This window comes from Pezoporus wallicus, unplaced genomic scaffold (assembly GCF_028554395.1).
Source record: "Pezoporus wallicus isolate ANWC-B61680 ecotype Strahan unplaced genomic scaffold, APGP_CSIRO_Pwel_v1 scaffold_6362, whole genome shotgun sequence".
NCBI classification, from domain to species: domain Eukaryota; kingdom Metazoa; phylum Chordata; class Aves; order Psittaciformes; family Psittacidae; genus Pezoporus; species Pezoporus wallicus.
Window position 1 is genome coordinate 7,950,049 of NW_026637663.1, and position 17,792 is coordinate 7,967,840.

Genomic DNA, 17,792 nt, shown 5'->3' on the forward strand with positions numbered 1-17,792 from the left:
TTTCTTTACAAGATGTTTCTTTCTCTTTTAGTACTGTACTTGTGAGAAATGGAGAGTTAGCTAATTGCAACCCTTATGTAATCAAAATATAGGTATAGCACTGCCTGTAAAAGTGAATTAGAAACACACACTACCCCCAGCCTTTCCAATTTAGCATAAGATTATACTTGCAAACATTAGGGCAGATAAAATTTTGTATTTGCAGCATGGAATCAAAGAGATAATACTGTTTATTTGATTTTTCTTGTTTATTTTTGAAGTATTTCAAGTAAATAGAGACTTTAAAATCTGAACATTTAAAAGCTAACAATTCTGTTGGGATAGCAGTTAAAGCACTCTGTAGGTGAAGTAGTCACTTCTATAGTCTGTCAGTCTGGAGGGTTCTGTTGATTATTTTTGTTTCTTATTTGTTTCATTTGTTAAACTTTGCTATTCCAACAAGCTGCATTTGACTTATCATAGATTTGAATCAATATTATACTTTTTATAACGGCCTTCTTAGTAATATACCCATGAGAACCTTTGTAGATGTTCAGTTAATTATGGTTTACTCTTCTGTCTGCTTTATACAGTCTTTATACCTGTTTCCTGGACTCCAGTAGCAGCTCCTCTTTCCCTACCTCTGTATGGTCAATTCTGTTTATTTTCCTCTCTGGGATTAGAATGTTAATTTTGTCTTTAATTTCTTGGGCCAGAGAATGTAATCACAATGCCAAATGGGGACATGTCTACACCAAAATTTTCTTGTTTACTTCCAGCCCCTCTTTCTTTTTTCTTTTATTTTTAAGATTTTTTTATTATGATCAATTTTGTATTTTTAGCCAAAAGCAGAAGTAGTAAGAAAACAAAGTATGTAAAAGCAGTCATGGCAACTATTACTTCCCTGGCTGTGTGGATGTAGTGCTGTGGGCAGAAAGAAGCACTTCATGAAAGCTCTGCCCTTCGGAGTGCCCAGTGGGGAAGCTATTCAGATGAATGTGAGGAAGTGTGAGGTGTGATAACGACACATAAGTGTAACTCTTTGAGTTCCTAAATATATTTTATCTCTTTTTCCCCAGATTCGTCCTTTCTGCACTTCCATGAATCCGATTGTGACATAGGAAGGTCTTCATCTTGTGAATCTGTGCTCTCTCTCAACACAGAAAAAATTCTGGTATGCTATCAAGAATATAATGTACAAAACAATTTTTAATAGATTGTTGAAGTCACAGAACACTTTAGCTGCATAACCAGTTAGAATGACGTTCAGACAAATAACTACAAATGGAATTTATTAATCAGTGGCATAGGTCCCTAAAAGGCTGCTTGTGAAAGTAGTACTGCATCGTGAGTCTGTAGGGCTAATTGAAGCTGATGTTTCCACTGAAGGCAAACCTTCACCTGGATTAGTCTACTAATTAATATTTTATTTTTAAGGCTGCTGAAAAAGGGAAAGATGTTTATTTTTTTATCCAGATTAAACCTGAGGAGGCTTACCACAAAATGGGTGTGTAGGATTGATAACTTATGATCGCTACAGAAATAATGTGCACATATAATAGAGTTAGAGGCTTCAGACCATGTTTCACTAAATGTGAGAACAGCATTGTGTGTGGAGAATATTCTAACAAAAGGAGAGTGTCTCTTGGTAGAGGCATTTTAAGAGGAATATTTTGGAATTTGATTTTTCTTGCAACACTACTGTTAACCTGTTGATCTTGAACAAATACAGTCTTCAGTGTACATAAGAACACAGGTTTGATGTTACTTCTTTAGTCCAGTAGAGTCACAGACATTGAAAATCTTCACGTAATTTCCATGTGAATATACAAAAAAGCCTTGGCCAATTTGTAGATATTATTGGCTATGGGGAGCATGAAAACAGTGTTGAAATTTGAAGCAACTTCCACAGAGGTGGCATTTGGAAATAAAACTGCTCTGCTGCAAAATCTACCAAGTCAGTTATTTAACTTGAATATTGTCCTTCATCAGATATTGATCAGATTTCTGTATAAAGGTACCAGTGATTCTTCCTAAAACAGTGAAATGTAAATTAGTTTGTAAGAAATTTCCTGTTTCAAAAAGGTTTTGAAGACAGCAACAATTCAACCTATTGGGAGTTGGTGCTGTGAAAAGATTCTTCTCATTTCTGGAAAGCAGAATGACTCTCAACGTTTGCATGTAGAACCGCGGGATGAGTAACCTATAAGTATTCAGAATTTGTTGAAGTATGAATCCCCTTCCTGTGCCACTCCAAGAACCAAATACTGTTCTGTTATTCTATGATAACAAAACAGATGAGGGCAGGGAAAACTGTGATGCTACTCATGCTGAGTGTCACATGTACCTCTGCAATTCATAGAATATTAATGTAATGCCAGATTCCTTTGGTTGTAGCTTATTTTTCAATACCCAGTGTGGAATTTTGCTTTATCTTTTGTCCACAGACCAAGATGTATTGGCATTTTTTCATTAGTCCACCAAGATAGAGGCTGTACTTTAGTAAAAGTTATTTTTTTTTAACATTAAGACAATTATAGAAGAATAATGTTTTGCAGAGTTAAATATTGAAGATCACTTTCTGAAGTGAGTTTTCTGGAAATTGCCTGAAGGCTGCTGATAACATGAAAAGGTTGTTTCTGGAGGTGTGTGATTTGTAAATCTTTATGGTCTGCAATGTAGATGTAGTTTAATAATTGGTATAGCTGATGAACCCTGGTCATTTTTGTGATGGTTTTAGTGACTTTTTTTCCTATGAGAAAAAAAGAACTTTTCCATTATGATACTATAGGTACAGCAGCAGGTGGAGTAGCAATTCTCAGAATGTTACAGTGTAATCATACATGATCTCCAATTGCAGTAAAAACAAAGTTCATAAAATCCAATTTGCTAATCATACGTACCCTCCAAAATACTCAAACTTTTAGATCAGGCCAAACTTTCTTCTCATTCCTGAAGTTATTAGATGAACAGGGCAGAAACTGTGCAAAGGGATTTGCTAGTTACTTTTGTGTTTTGTAGATCATTTGAATGTCTGTGTCATAGACGCAAGTAGTGAGGCTACTTTTGAACAAGCAAAAAGGAGTGGATGAGAGAATGACTAAGTGCAGTCTTTTGGGTAGAGGAAATGAGTTGAATATGTTCTCTGTAGTTTAAGGTGTTTAACTGTCTTCTCTGAAGTTAAAGATGAAGTTAAAGTGTTGCATAGTGGAAGCAAGAGAAGAGAACTGAGCAGTGAGAGAAGTTTTTTTTTCTTCCTTTCTTGCTTACTAAACCAGTTTGGAATGCCTATCAATTAAATGAGCATTTTGTTCTCTTCTAACATAAATTGCTCTTGTAGGCTTGCAGCTGTCCATGGAAAATACTTGTGAAAATGAATGGAGCATTTCTGAATTTCTGAGGGGTTGTCTTTGGCAGTATTAGTTTCTGCAGGAGCGTTATTTGGGGAACAGCCCTCTTGGATGAGACTACAATTGACTGAACAAAGTCTAGGATTGATAGAAGGTCATTATTGAAAGGGCAGCCTTTTTTACTCTAGTATGGCACAATTAAGTTAAATTTGTCTTTATTACTGGAGCGATATTCTTCCCAGTGTTTCATTTCAGTATTTTATTCCTCTGTAGTATCCTTCCCTATGAGGTGATAAAGGAATAATTAATGGGGTAAAGAGTATAAACATTCATCTGTAACAGTATGTGTCTTAGACTTCCAAAACTTCATGTTAAGAGGATGCAGTGAAAAAACATGGGCCAATGGTAAAACGCTGACAATGGCCTTTCATTGGACAGGTTTGGTTAGTCTTGCATTAGAGAGGAAAACAGCAGCACCTGAGTGAAGAGCAGTTTTTCTCCCCATGTAAGGCTGGGGATGAATTTGTTTTCAGTTACTTTGAGCAATCACATTAGTCTTAACTTTTTGATATAAGTTATTCTCTGAAGGATTTAGGACACAGGTTTCCTATTAAATTCTGTACTGTTGTCTGCTAAACACTTAAAAACCATGATGTTTTACAGAGTCAAGCGAAGTTGCTTGCAGAGCAGAAACGATTTCCATTTGCTACTGATAATGACAACACAAATGAAGAATTGGGTAAGATGCCTTACATAAGGTTTATGCAGGTGAATTATGTACTAATTATTAGCACTGAATGTTTTCAAACTAAACTGATGATTCTTTAGTGATGCATTAATTTTGAAGTGATCTTAATAAGCCTGAAAATACAGTGAGTTTTCTCTGGTTATATAAAGCAAATACGTGTATCTCTTCCTAAAAATCTTTTCTGCTTTGTTCTTTAGAATTCTTCACTATCTCTGCTTAAGCAAGTGTTCAAAAAGCTTTTGATTTAGTCCTCTTAAACAGTCTCAGCTGTTTCCTGCTTCCTTTTCTCTATAATTATTGATGATTAAAACTATTCAAACATCCAGAAATTTTTACCAATGGAATATGCTTTCTATCAAGCATAGATCTAATATTTGTCTTTTCCTTTCCGCACACTCTTCCTGTCAATGCTTATAGGCTTTCTGAATTATGTCCTTATGCAAGCTGCTGGCTGATGTTTTTTCAAAGCATATTCAGCACAGTAAATGAAGGCATTTCAAATAGAACAGCAAGAAATACTTTTCTCAAAGGACGTGAGGAAGGACTTGCTTGCACTGCTTCTCCTAACTGATGTCCTCTATAAGAAGCAAAGGTATTATGAGGCAGCAAAGAGATTGTTGAGAGTGTATGCCAAGGAAAGCAGCAGACTGTCTTATATATAAGAGCAAAGGGAGACTTTACTCATAAGTTGTCTAATGAAATTAAAGCACTTTTGTAGTATTTTGTTGACATAATTCCTGCCTTCACAGGAAAATTTGGGGCTTAATCTTTTTTGATATTCCTAGCGTATCTATATTCATAGAATCCTGCAGGGAATACTAAACTTAAGTCCAGCAGGAAGTATTTTATACTTTTAGTATGTGCTCTGTAGACTTGGAAGATTATACCAGAAGATCCCTATCTTCATGTTTGGCATGTAGGCTGACACCTACCTACCCACTTGATTTCAAGTATGTCATAACGTAAGGAGCCTGGATCTTTCTTGTTTGTGCATGATACTTATAACTATTCTGAGAGAAAGTAGTGTGAAATGTATGGGGCATCCTGAAGCAAAGTTGGCACCTAAGTACTAGGGCTAATGGACCACTGTTAGCCCTAGATTTTTTCATAGTAGGGTACTTGTATTTTTGTAGTATATAATTAAAGATGAAAGATTAATCAAAGAATTAAAAATTAAGAAGCTGATACTGCATCAGCTACTAGCTACCAATCACTTGCCATAGTTCTACAGACATAATGTATGACCTCCTCTGTTTAACCAAGAGTCTTGGATAAACAAAATAAACGCATTATCAGCAAGGCAATGGGTCTTCATTATGTTGCTTCCTCCACTTTTTTCCTTAATACTGGCATAGTTGAGTTAATTTTATTTTACATGCCAACTGTTCTGTGTGCTGGGATTGAAACTGTAAAGATGATACTAAGAACTGCGTAGTCTTGGAGAAGAATGAAATGAGGAAAATTCAAGAGCTCTTCAACCTGTCTTGCTCTGTGAGTTTTCTTCCCTTTTTTTGACAATGCTGTGTCTCTGTACCAAGTGAAGCTTTTTCTGTGTTGAGGAAAAAGCTTATATTGCACACAGTTACCTCCTTCTGCATAATAGAAATGCTCCAAGAATAAGTCAAACTCTAGATTAAATGAATTTCTTACCTGTCTTTCATTTAACTTTGTTCCTTTTGTAATGAACAGTGCTTAGTGACACTGCCAAAACAATGTGGCTCTGCCTGCATGAAAGAGAAGTGTCTGTCCTATTAAAAATACCTGTGTTCCCACTGGCTTATTTATTGCTTCTCATGTTTGAGTAAGTAATTAAGCCAATAGGTGCCTCTTCTGCCCTGTCTGTGTGACTGCTAAAACCCATTAGGAGTATGGGAAAGGTGAATTCCAGCTCTTAGTTCCACCATCAGCTGCTCATGTGAACTGCCTGGGGAAACGTTGTACTGTAACAGCTCTAGTCCTCAAGATACTTGTTTTTTTGTGGGCAGTATAGACAGATCTTAGTCCAGAGTTAAGAACTGAGAGATTAAAACATGCAACATGAAACAATCTTGAGATATTCAGCTGTCAGAACTAAACTTCAGTCATGAAAGCATAACCAGAGCTTTCCAGTCTTGTGACTTGACTGTGGTTTTTATATCTTCTGGAGAATATGTGTCTCAAACAATGGTCTGTTTCTTTTTCAAACACTTGGCATCTGTTCCAAAGCAGGGGGATATGCATAAACGTTAAAGCTTTTCAGAATTTTAATATGGGTAAAGATTCTGTGGTTTATGTATTAAAATGTATTTCAAAAAGTATAATGAAATGTTTTTTGCTGTTTTATTGACATTTATGATGTTTTGCTAGCAATTGCTTACGTGTTGATTGGCAACGGCTTGTATGATGAAGCCGTACGACAGTTTTCAACAATGCTGCAGGTAAGTTTTCTGTTTGGACCCCTAAAAAATCACTTTATGAAGTTATCCATTACAACATATGGCTTTACTGAATAATTCAGTTATGGATTTTAAAATGAGAGTAATTATTCTAAAATTTTTCTTCTTTTTTTTTCCCCTATGCAATAAGAATACTCCTTAAAATCAGGTGATTCAGTGTCTTGGTTATTTGCCGAGTATTTTTCTTATCTGTAGCACTGACAAAAAGAAAAAGCATCTTCAAAAACCTCACTTGGGCAAAACTGAAGTGTATTTAATTAGCCTCTTAATGTGTAGGCTGAGATATTTTAATGTGGACTTTTTGGGTGACAGCATGTTGCCAGTAACATTTGAAAAAAACGTGACGGATCACTTAGGATAGTGGCAAGTGGCACATTGCATTCATGATGATAAATGATTTTGTATGCTGGGTTTATCCTTCTTCAGTGGTAAGTATTTGATGAGTTTAATATATAAGTAAAATGTAACAAATACTTAAACATGCACAGTCTGACCAAAGTAAACAATCTCTTCTGAGAAGCAGGTGACAACTCTTAAAACCAACCCAAACAGTTTAAAAGCTTCAACTAAAGCTGTTTTCAAAATACTATATTTTTATAGCTAAGAAGCTGGGACTATCAGGAGCATGGACCTGCTTTTTGATCTAAACTGCTTGTAACACACAAATACAAGCTGAAAGTAGTAACTTCAAATACTAGCATGTTTGGGGGATTTGTTTGTTTTTAACTCAAATGTGATATGGCTTGTACTTCAGTTGAGTTAAAGTATGGTAATTTAATGGAATTATTCCAAAGAATTTATCAGAGGAGCAGAATGTTTTTCTTGTTTTGTTTGATTTGGTGTTTAGCCATCTCTGATTTTTTTTTTTTGTTTGTTTTAATGTGAGGGATTTTTTACTTTTTTTTTTCTTTTTACCCTAATGAGAACCCCTGGTTCAAAAAGTACTGGACTTACAAAGAGGAGGCATTATATTAAGAAGGAAGGAAACATATTAAGAAGGAAATGCAGTATAAGTGAAGATAAGCAAGATACAGTGATTAGAAAGATGTGAGAAATGTGTATATAATAGAATACCTCTGCAATGCACACATCTCATTTGAAATTAATAAAATGCTTTTTCTGTACCTGAAAGGGTGTAAAGTGATTATAATTGTTCACTCTGTCTGCTGTAAGCCATATGAAGTGAATATTTAAACATTTAACAGAACAAAACAGCCTTACTTAGCCACTGTGTTAAAAGTAAGAAAGTTACCTGAAGCTGACATTGGCAAGTGTACACTCAAAGTCAGCTCAAGTCTGGCAAGGTGCTGGCATTGGTGTGCCACGTATATGTTGTTCTGTCAATGAAACAGTTTGCTTCTTGGCAGTTGTCCCAGTTAAATGAGACCAGGCCTATACTACAAACAGTTGTAGCACAGCTGTGTTGGTTGCCAGTGTGAAGATGGTGTGATTCCTGACTGTTTTTCAGGGAAACTGGCTGCATTGGCATAGTTGTGCCAAGAAAAGCAGTTTTGCTGTTGTAGTTCTTCAAATTTGAATGGAAAACTACATTTGGAGTAAAGAACATTGCACAAGAAGTAGTTTCACTATGTAAGATACATCCCCCTAAGCGTCCCAGTTGGAAAGTCACAGACTTAAATCTAACCCAAGGAAGGTTTGTTTAAATTTTGCAAAACCATTTTGGCAGGATACCTGCCCGAATACAAATTTCATCAGGATGTCACAATTTCCTGCTTCCCAATTTTGAATCTCTAATTTAAATTACAAATAAAACAAGTTTTGAATTTCTGAATTGCATGTTTATTATCACTTCAGTGATGTTAGAAGTCAGATAATTATCAATAAGGTTTCAGATAATGAAGGTTGGATAGCAGACTAGACTAATGTGCACATAGCTTCTGATAGGTGGTCACTGGCACTATAACTGCATTCTGTTTAGCTTGTTTTCGAGACAAATACTCCAGAAGAATTCCAGTAAATTGAATTGGAAGTTGCAAGCATATAAAAGTATGCACCATGATATAGTCAATTTCTTTGCCTGACAGCTGTGATTGTTCATTGCTTACTACTGAAGATCAGCAGAAAATAAATACATATTGAAGAAAGATACCGTTAAAAAAAAAAACAAAGAGCCAACCCAAACCCCAAATAAGCACAAACTTCAACTGATTATTGTACTCAAGTGATTACTGTGCTCATGTTTAATCTTAACAGGAAGAACCAGAGCTGGTTAGTGCAATTTATGGACGAGGGATAGCGTATGGAAAAAAAGGACTACATGTGAGTAGATAGTTATTTAAATTAATATCTTACTGAATTATTTGAATCCAAACTGTAAGAAGGCCTGTAACAGGAGGAGGCAGTCTTGGTAGGTACATCCCAAAGTCTTTGTGCTGTCCCTACTATAATGATGTGTCCATCCCTTGGTAGGTGCTCCACAGTGGATCATACGCCTCAAGCCGTGGGCACGTTTGCTTTGCTTGACTATGGAAGTGAAGCAGGGGTGCCAAAGGAGAACATACTCACAATTGTGAGTGGTGGATAGTAAAACTAGGAGTCACAGCCACCTGAGAGAGTTTTCTAATGAGACTGTTATATCACCAGTTTGGAATTAGTTTGTTGTTTTGTTTGGTTTTTTTTCCAATTAAGTAACTACTTCCAGCCTACCATCTACTGAGGACAGTATAAAAATTTAGATAGACAAAATGCTGGTGGCATCAACCTGTTTGCCAGTAGTACTTGATGTAAGTTACAGACAGCACTGATGAGTTCTCATTAGGCACTCACTAGTGGGTGTGAGAGTGTGTGTTGGAGTTCACGTGTAAACTTCAGCCAGCTTTGCTGCCAGGAATGGTACCTATGGAGCTGTAAACCTAATGTTTATTTACAGAGTTTTATGAATAAATTTAGAGGTACAGCACAAAGATGATGCGTACAAGCAAAGTTTATTTTTCATGTTTATAGCAGATAGGTGGGTTTTTTTCCAGCTATTTGTAGAATACCACATCTTAATGTGATTAGCAAAGGTGTGAAGCGTTTTTAAGGTAAACTGATAATTTTCAGAAACTTGAGCAATCTGTTTGTTATTGTCCTTCAGTCCTCAGGAGTATATTACTTTAAATATGCACAGTTGTTTACCTTGTTTATTTTTCTTCATTTCAGGATATGAAAAATGCTGAACTTGCTCTGTTTGAGCTCAGTAGGGTGATTAGTTTAGAACCAGATCATCCTGAAGTATATGAACAGCGAGCAGAAGTGAGTATTTTTTGTGTCTTCAGGTTTTTTGAGATTGTTTTCAATTATTTCTTCACTGATTTAATGACTAAAGCTCTTATCTGTGTTTTTTTGTGACCATTCCTCCTTTAAAAATGTGCATATTTGCTCTCACACAATGTAATTTGTGGAATGTTTGTTTTCAAAATGAAACATATACCATATGGAGTTACTATAACCAGTAGAATAGCATATACTGTATGTAGTGTTTAGTTTTTGACATACAATACAGCAAGATCATGTGGGTTTTGGTGTTTGGTTGTTTGGGGTGTTTTTAATATTATGAATCAAAATATCACTTGAACCTTACGTGTTTGCACTTAGTATCTCCATATTAAATTTATTGTTAGGATGAACTGATAAAGTGCCAAACTTGTAAAGAATGAGTTTTTAATGAAATAGTTTGTGTTCATATTTGTGCATAAAAGTTAAATATAATTCAGATACACAGATACTTTTAATTTTGAAAATCCAGTTTTGTCAGTTACAGACTGTAAATTTCAAGAAGCAGCTTTGTAGACAAATCAAAAGCCTAAACATTTATTAAATATTATTATATGCTTATAATTATCATAATTATTATTAATGATATTAAATATTATTATGTGACGTGGCATACTGTGCAATGTTAATTGCCATAATATGAAATTGCAATTCACAAGTTTCATGGGTTTAATGATTTGATAGTACATTTGTTGATAACCTTGATCGAAAAATGCAAAAAACATTCAAATAATTGGAAAATAGAACATTTTCCTTTGGGGGAAGGATTTTTAAAAAATACAAAGGTTTGTGAGTACTTTAATTCCATTTTCAGTTGAATGTGTTGAAATAACTTGAAATAGTGTTTTGCTTTGGCTGATTTGTTTTTATTTGGAATACTAGGTTCCTGTAGATGTTGTTGGTGATGTTTAGGTACACTGAATGCAATTTTCTCAAAAAAAAAATCAGATTTTTCTGTTTGATTTAAAAGCAGTAAGTACTGAAATTTATAGCAGAACTTCTCAGCAAATATGCTTACTCTGTTTCAGCTGAATCTGGAAAAGAATAATCTTCATATTTCTAAACCAAATCTATTCAGCCTGTTTGCTGTAAACTGTTTTTGTTTTATGCACTTAGATATTGTCCCCGCTAGGACGAATCAGTGAAGCATTGTCTGATCTCACCAAAGCTATTCAGCTGCAACCATCAGCACGGCTTTACAGACACAGAGGTACCCTTTACTTCATATCTGAGGTTAGTAGGTTTGGAGTGTTCTGTTTGGTTTTACTTTTATGGATGTTGATGAGTATTTTGTTGTTGTTTTTTATCCTAGTTGTCACTTTTGTTCAAGAGCTTCTTTCCTATTTTAAACAAAATAAAACCAAAACCCCTGATTTCCCTGTTGACTTTGACAATTCAGAGGTATTCTTCAAGTATTTAATCTGCATATCTATTTAATACAGGGAATCAGAGGACAAGTACCTTGTATGCATATCTCAGATTGTTTTGTGTGTTTGAGGAGTAGGATAAAGGATTTTATTTGATTTATAACCTACAGCTGTATTTAAGGCGTATACAGCCTAAAAGGAAAGCAGTTATGGCCAAGGCAATGACTGCTCTATACACTTAAAAAACACCAAACCCACACCACACAACAAACAAACCAAACCTACAAGAATGCTAACGTTCCATTTTGCTATGTAATCTGTGTGTGGCTTTCTTACACTTGAATCTAAAACAAGTAACTTTATTTTCAAAGATTGTGTGAGTACTATATACTAGATTTCCCACTTCATTCTTCTGATTTCACTATACTTCCAGCTATTCTTCCACTTATTTTATTACTTTTTATATAGCATTTGCTGTAAAAGCTGAAAGTGTATCACACGTTCTTTATTCTTTGATGTTCTGACTGGCAGTTGATAATCGTTGCTGCTTAGCTCTGAGACTAACTTCATATGTTAAACAAAATTGTGTAGTTTACTTTTACGAAAATGAAAGTGTTTATTTCTCTTTATTGGTATGGAGTTTCGTCTGTCATCTAAAATCTGTTTTACCACAGGATTATGCAACAGCCCATGAAGACTTTCAGCACTCACTGGAACTGAACAGGCATCAGCCTATAGCTATGCTTTATAAAGGCTTAACCTTTTTTCACAGAGGACTTTTGAAGGTAAAGCTATGTTAAATAATCTTTGTAGAACAATACCATCTATTTGAAATTACTTCTGTAAAACAGTAGAAACATCATAGGTGTTGATATACATATTTTATTACATAAGGAAGACCTTTTAAGGTAAAAGAGTTCAAGCAAAATGCAAATATGTAATACTTCATGGCATGACATGTAAATACTTCTGGTCTTGCTGGACCCTGGTAAATCAGTGGTAACCGACGTATTTATGAAGTGATTTGGCAAGTGTTTGTATTTGGCACCTCTGCTGATACCTGTATGGTTATATTCAAAATTTCTTTCCATGAAATAGGCTCCCTTAGTTTTGTGGAGGGGAAAGGGATGAAGGGCAAAGTAATTTTGAATTCTTCAGATGAGCTAAAAAGTAATCAAGGAAACTGCTGATAGAGAGCATGTGTATTTCAGTTATATGTAGATTCTGAAATGCTCATATCTAAATTGAGCATAGTTGCTCCCTCAGATTTTAAAATCAGCAGGGAAGTTCTTCCCATGCTTTTTTTAATGTTTCACCCTTTCCTGACTCAAAACTTCTGTGTTTTAGGTGTAGTAATACTGCACCTGTCTCTTGCTTAGAGATACTGCTGCACTTTTCCCAAGTGGAGGGTAATTAGATATGTTTCTGTAGTGGAAGCTTTTTTGTTTTGGTTCAGTTTTGGGGTTGTTTTGTTGTTTAATCTCTGCTACAGTTTGGGATTCATTAAGAGTTGTATGAAGAAATTCTGAAAGAACCTGGAGACAATCCAGGACTCCTGAATTTCAGCCCAGTGTCTTTCATGGGCAATCACTGCACGTTTTGGAGTTGTGTGATTTTTGTTTTGTTTTGGTTTTTTTGTGGTGGTGGATTTTTTTGTTTGTTTGTTTGGGTAGGTATTTTGTTTTTCTTGGTTTTGTTTTTTTGTTTTGTGGGTTTTTTGTTTTTTGTTTTTTGTTTTTTTTTTTGGTGTGTGTGTTTTGTTTTGTTTTTTTCTTTTAAAGCAAATAGGCTACTTTTCTACTTTCTTAGTACCCAGGCTGGTATTTTTTCTCATATTGTCAGTGTATGCTGTGAGAACTTCAGGCTGTCATTGAATTTGCTGTTTGTATCTGATTGCAGCCAAATGAAATACTTGCAAATGATAGTCTGATCGCATTTTTGATATTTGGTGTAGACAGCAGAGAGCCCAGAAAGCGATGGTAGAAATACAACTGAAAAGAATAAATAATGTCTCAATTTGCAAATTAAAAGTACTATTTTTTTCTTTCTGATATGGAGATAAACACAGTTCTGTGCTACCACATCCTTTCCTCCAATTTCTTTTCTCAAAGGAAGTGTCTTCCCTCTTTAGTGTTCAAGTTCTGAGACTGTGACCTAGTGGGTTTTCATTCCCAGGTACACCTTAGCTTCCAGTCAGGTTCAGACTGCCTCTTAAAGGGAGGCTATACGTGTCATCTGCTAGGTTTTACTAGGCTTGCTCAAAACCAAGATTTAGGGTTAGGTGGCAGAGTCTTCATTTTGAGTGAAAAGAGATCATTGCTTTTGGGTCATTGCTTTTGGGAATAATCTTGGTTTTAAAACTTATCTAGAGGACATGAGCCTATCAGTAATGGTAGCTAATTAAATTATATTTGTTACATTTTGTTCAGTAGATCATTTTTGTGCATATCATAGTGCTCAGAATAATAGTTTTTCTGAATAAGAATCTCTAAATTGGTTGAAGGTGCACTTGTTATTTTCCTTGCAGCAGTTAATTTCTTGTGCTATACTCTTCAGATACTTTTCAGTCATTCTGTCATAATACAAAGCAGTTGATTATTACATCCTTAATTCTAAGTCTTTATATTGCATTTGCTGATTTATACAGCCAGTCCAGTTTAAAAACCTGAGTTCTTAATCGCATCCTTTGAAGAGGAAGATTTGTTTGAACGTATGCATATAATTCTTTTTAGCTATTTTATTTTTATTATATTTTATGCACAGCAGCAGTACATACTATTGTGTGGAGATGATAACTTACTGATAATCTCTAATTCTTTAAGAGAGTGGTTGCGAACTGTGCAATTAACTCAGAATGCAATAAATGCAGTGAAAGGCAGAGTACAGATTTGAAAGGAGTCTTTTGGGCTGAAAAAACTAAGAAGTGTATTGTGAATGAAGAAGGAAGACTATAAGGAGAGACTGCTTTGCCTTAGGGAACAGACTGAGCTTTGAAAACAAACCCTGGAGGGGTTTAATCTCTGTATTCTATTAAAATGCAAAAAGAATATCTTATTCCTATAGCATATTAAACAAAGGAGTTATGGCTAAGCCTGTCATTACTGTAAAGAATGTTGCAATATTTCATTTGTTATATGATGATTACTACCCTATAGCTTTTGTAACAAATTCATGCTTTGTTTGTTCTTTCCAAAGATTTTGATGAATAACTTTAAATCCATGGCTAGTAACTACTGAGGATGCTAAAACTAAATGAATGCAGTAAATGACAAATGTTTTGTTGGTATCTTTCTGTAGGAAGCCATTGAATCATTCAAAGAAGCTCTGAAGCAGAAAGCAGACTTCATAGATGCATATAAAAGTCTGGGACAAGCCTATAGGTAATTGCATTCAGAAATAGCTTTAAAGTCAGTTTTCAATCTGATTGTGTTTTTTAAAATACACTCTTTAAATTTTACATGTTTATTACAAAACTGTACAGAATCATATGTGTATTTGATAGTTCCTAAAGCCAATATGGCTATGTAAGGATGTGCTCAATATAAATAATTTCTAGGTTTGCTTTGTATTTTTAATTCAGTCTCCAGTAGTCTTCCAGACTCAAACATTAGGTAAGTAGCAGTTTTAAGGTGTGTTTTAGGTATGCTAAATTATTTTTAAATTATGAGAATGTTTAATACAAAGTGTTAGTTCCCATCTGAGATTGTGCTGCTTAAATTTATGAAAAACTCATTGCATAGTGCATATCGTTTGTAAACTGCCAGATCCTGTATCAATTAGTTTCTCACCAAAGACATTTACACTTCTGAGAATTTAGCTACTTTCCTCTATGGGTTATTCTTTATATGGACATGTAGGTTCTTAGCTATTGATCAGATAAAAATAAAGTCAATTCCTTTTTAGTAAGGTAACTAGTCAGTTTTTTCTTCTTTTACATATATATAAATAATTTATGGTTGAATAAAATGTATTACTTTAAAGGGGGTCTGCAGATAACCACTCGGGAGAAAACTACATATAGTTTTTATGTAAGGACAAGAACGTAACATAGTCAGCAACTGCATATCTCTGCCCTTTGTATTTCCCCAACCTGCTGTGTCTTGTCAGCTTTTTAATCCTTGTTTTACATTTTTAGCTTTGGAAAGCACTGAACTACGTCCATAGATGCTGCTGCACTATAAATGGCTTTTGTATAGCAGGGGTTAAGTTAAATAGAGTTGGTGTGCAAGCATTGCATGATCATGTGCACTTTTTCTTCAGGCTTTGTTTCCTCAGCATATTCACTGAAGACAGTGTCAATTATTTTTTTTTAATTTATTTTTCTTGCTTTGTGGACTTGTGCCTTACAGTATCTGAATTCTGAACTCAATGTAGAGTAACTGATTTCTTCATGAGTTTTTCTGAGATACTTGTTACTGTGGCATGTAAGTGCTTTCAAGGTGCTAAATAATAGTAAGTAATTTAGCCTGGAGGATGAGCAGTTGCCATGTGTTTCCAATGAATGCATACATGCTTTAAATTTTTTGTTTTATGTTTGGATGTGGGACTGCCTCTCTAGCTGATCAGTTGCTCTACCCTGTGCTCAAGAAACCTTAATCTGAAGAAGCTTTATTTTGAAGGAGACTAAAAAAACAAGCCTTAAAAAATGTCTAATTTTGCGTTGCACTGTTGTGGTACAGAGCAAAAGTCACGAAGCCAGAGGATTCCTAATCAGCTTAAATGTGTGGCTTTTCTTCCCTCTTGTCCTCTGCCTCCAGAAGTTTGCTGATCCTCAGGAAGTAATAGGGGAAGGAATGTAAAGAAATCCACCTCTGTTTTTTTTAAGTACTTTATTTGCAAAGCACAATTACTGTTGACACTTCTAAATGCTCAGCAGTCAGAGGAAGCTAGAAGATGAATTGAATATTGTTTAATAATTGAGGACACTGTTACTAGTGACCATCTGTAAGTCTGAATCACTTTCCCCTGAACACTCAGGTCTTAAAACAAGCAGAAATAATAATCCCATTTCTCCAGGGCACTGTTAACTTCAGCTGTCAAATTACTCCTTCCTTCTAAAATCTCATATTTTAAGTTCATGCTTGCTCGCTTTCTTCTGCATCAAATAAGTTTCAAATACAATGCTTAAAAATACCTTTTAAAGAATTCTTTTTATAGTGGAAGTTGACAGTTCTTAGTCTGATTTATTCTTCTGTACAGCATGAGTTACAGCATTTTACTTATTAGTTGCTGTTTCAAATCTAGTGACTTCAGTGTTTGTGCATTTATTTGAAACTAAAGAGCTGTGGTTAATTGCTGTTTTGTCTAAAAATCCTTTTTGGCAAATGTATTTATAACTAATAAATCTTGTTTGTTTTTTCTAGCATTGCTCTTGATTGGATTTGTTTAATTTGATATGGAAAGAATTTCATGATCTTAAACTTAAAAACCAATGTACTGGATAAAAAAAAAAGAAGAAAAATTGTGTACTATTTCTATTTTAATTTTTTTTCCTTGTAATTTCTCTGGGGCTATTTTTCCTGAAAGCTGTCCTGCTCATGGAGTAATTTCAGTCAATACATTTTTAGTTAGTTTCAGCTTTTGAATACTATATGCTTTCTTCTTATTCAGCATTGAAATAGTTAGTATGTTTTTAAAAACATGTTTATATTAATGAGTTCAAAAGACCTGTCACAAATAATGTTTTCCAAGAACTTCCACTTCTGTGGAAGCTTTGTTTTTTCTAATTCCTGAAGAAATACCATTGGTATGTGTTTTTATGTTTTGTCTGATGAGGAGATTTGTGGTCTTGGGTTGTATTTCGGAGTACGCATTTCTGGGATTGAAAAACTGTGCAGCTGTTCTGTTATTACCACTAAAGAACAGTTGCAGAGTTACTGCTTTTGTTAAAGAAATTTTCCATTACAACTGTGTTCTTCTTTAATAATACCCTCTTTGGACACATGAAACCAACTTTTAACACGTAATTTCATTATCACCATTGCCTTCTGTATTCTTCACTTTCCACTTTACGGCATCGCCTAGAGAACTTGGCAACTTCGATGCTGCTACAGAGAGCTTCCAGAAGGCTTTGCTCTTAAACCAAAACCATGTTCAGACATTGCAACTCAAAGGAATGATGCTTTATCATCATGGTAGCTTAGATGAAGCACTAAAGAACTTTAAGGTAAGCAGCCCTAAGTAAACACAAAATTAAACTGCTTTAACAAGAACTAGTATCCAATAAGTGCAATAAAAGGGATAATTGGTAAAATTTTTCATTCTGAATGCAGGGGGGTTGGAACTAGATGATCTTTAAGGTCTCTTCCAACCCATAACCATTCTAGGATTCTGTTAGCATTTGAACTAAAATTAATTATTTTTGTGAAGTCTGTCTTAAAAGATTTACAAAAACTTGTAGTTTTTAATTAAGAATGGAATTTTCCTAAAACTAAGATACTTCTTCTGTTTTATGAATTTTTACAAGCAAGCTGTTTGAATTGCTTTATCCATGTTTTGTTGTTTATTTGCGTTTGTTGTGTTTTTTGGTTTTTTGAGTTTGTTTGTTTCTGTTAAACTGGTAATTGTGGTTTTGCTAATATTTCAGTTGAAATCTAAAGCTTTTTTTGTATCTGATGGAAGAAGGACTGTAGTCTTT

General features: G+C 34.7%; 1 protein-coding gene across 8 annotated transcripts in view; it reads left to right on the forward strand.

The window, feature by feature from the left end:
* The window catches only part of TTC13 (tetratricopeptide repeat domain 13), a 40,670-nt gene that overhangs the window by 2,521 nt on the left and 20,357 nt on the right, over positions 1–17,792 (forward strand). For 7 of the 8 annotated variants that reach the window (XM_057406994.1, XM_057407000.1, XM_057406997.1 and 4 more), the window contains exons 2-10: positions 1,059–1,153; positions 3,993–4,068; positions 6,424–6,494; positions 8,727–8,792; positions 9,675–9,767; positions 10,905–11,021; positions 11,830–11,940; positions 14,453–14,535; positions 17,180–17,321. In XM_057406994.1, coding sequence (XP_057262977.1) covers positions 1,059–1,153; positions 3,993–4,068; positions 6,424–6,494; positions 8,727–8,792; positions 9,675–9,767; positions 10,905–11,021; positions 11,830–11,940; positions 14,453–14,535; positions 17,180–17,321 — 854 coding nt within the window. Of the gene's footprint in view, positions 1–1,058; positions 1,154–3,992; positions 4,069–6,423; positions 6,495–8,726; positions 8,793–9,674; positions 9,768–10,904; positions 11,022–11,829; positions 11,941–14,452; positions 14,536–17,179; positions 17,322–17,792 lie in introns of those variants that run through there. The other variant, XM_057407001.1, reaches the window with a different exon arrangement.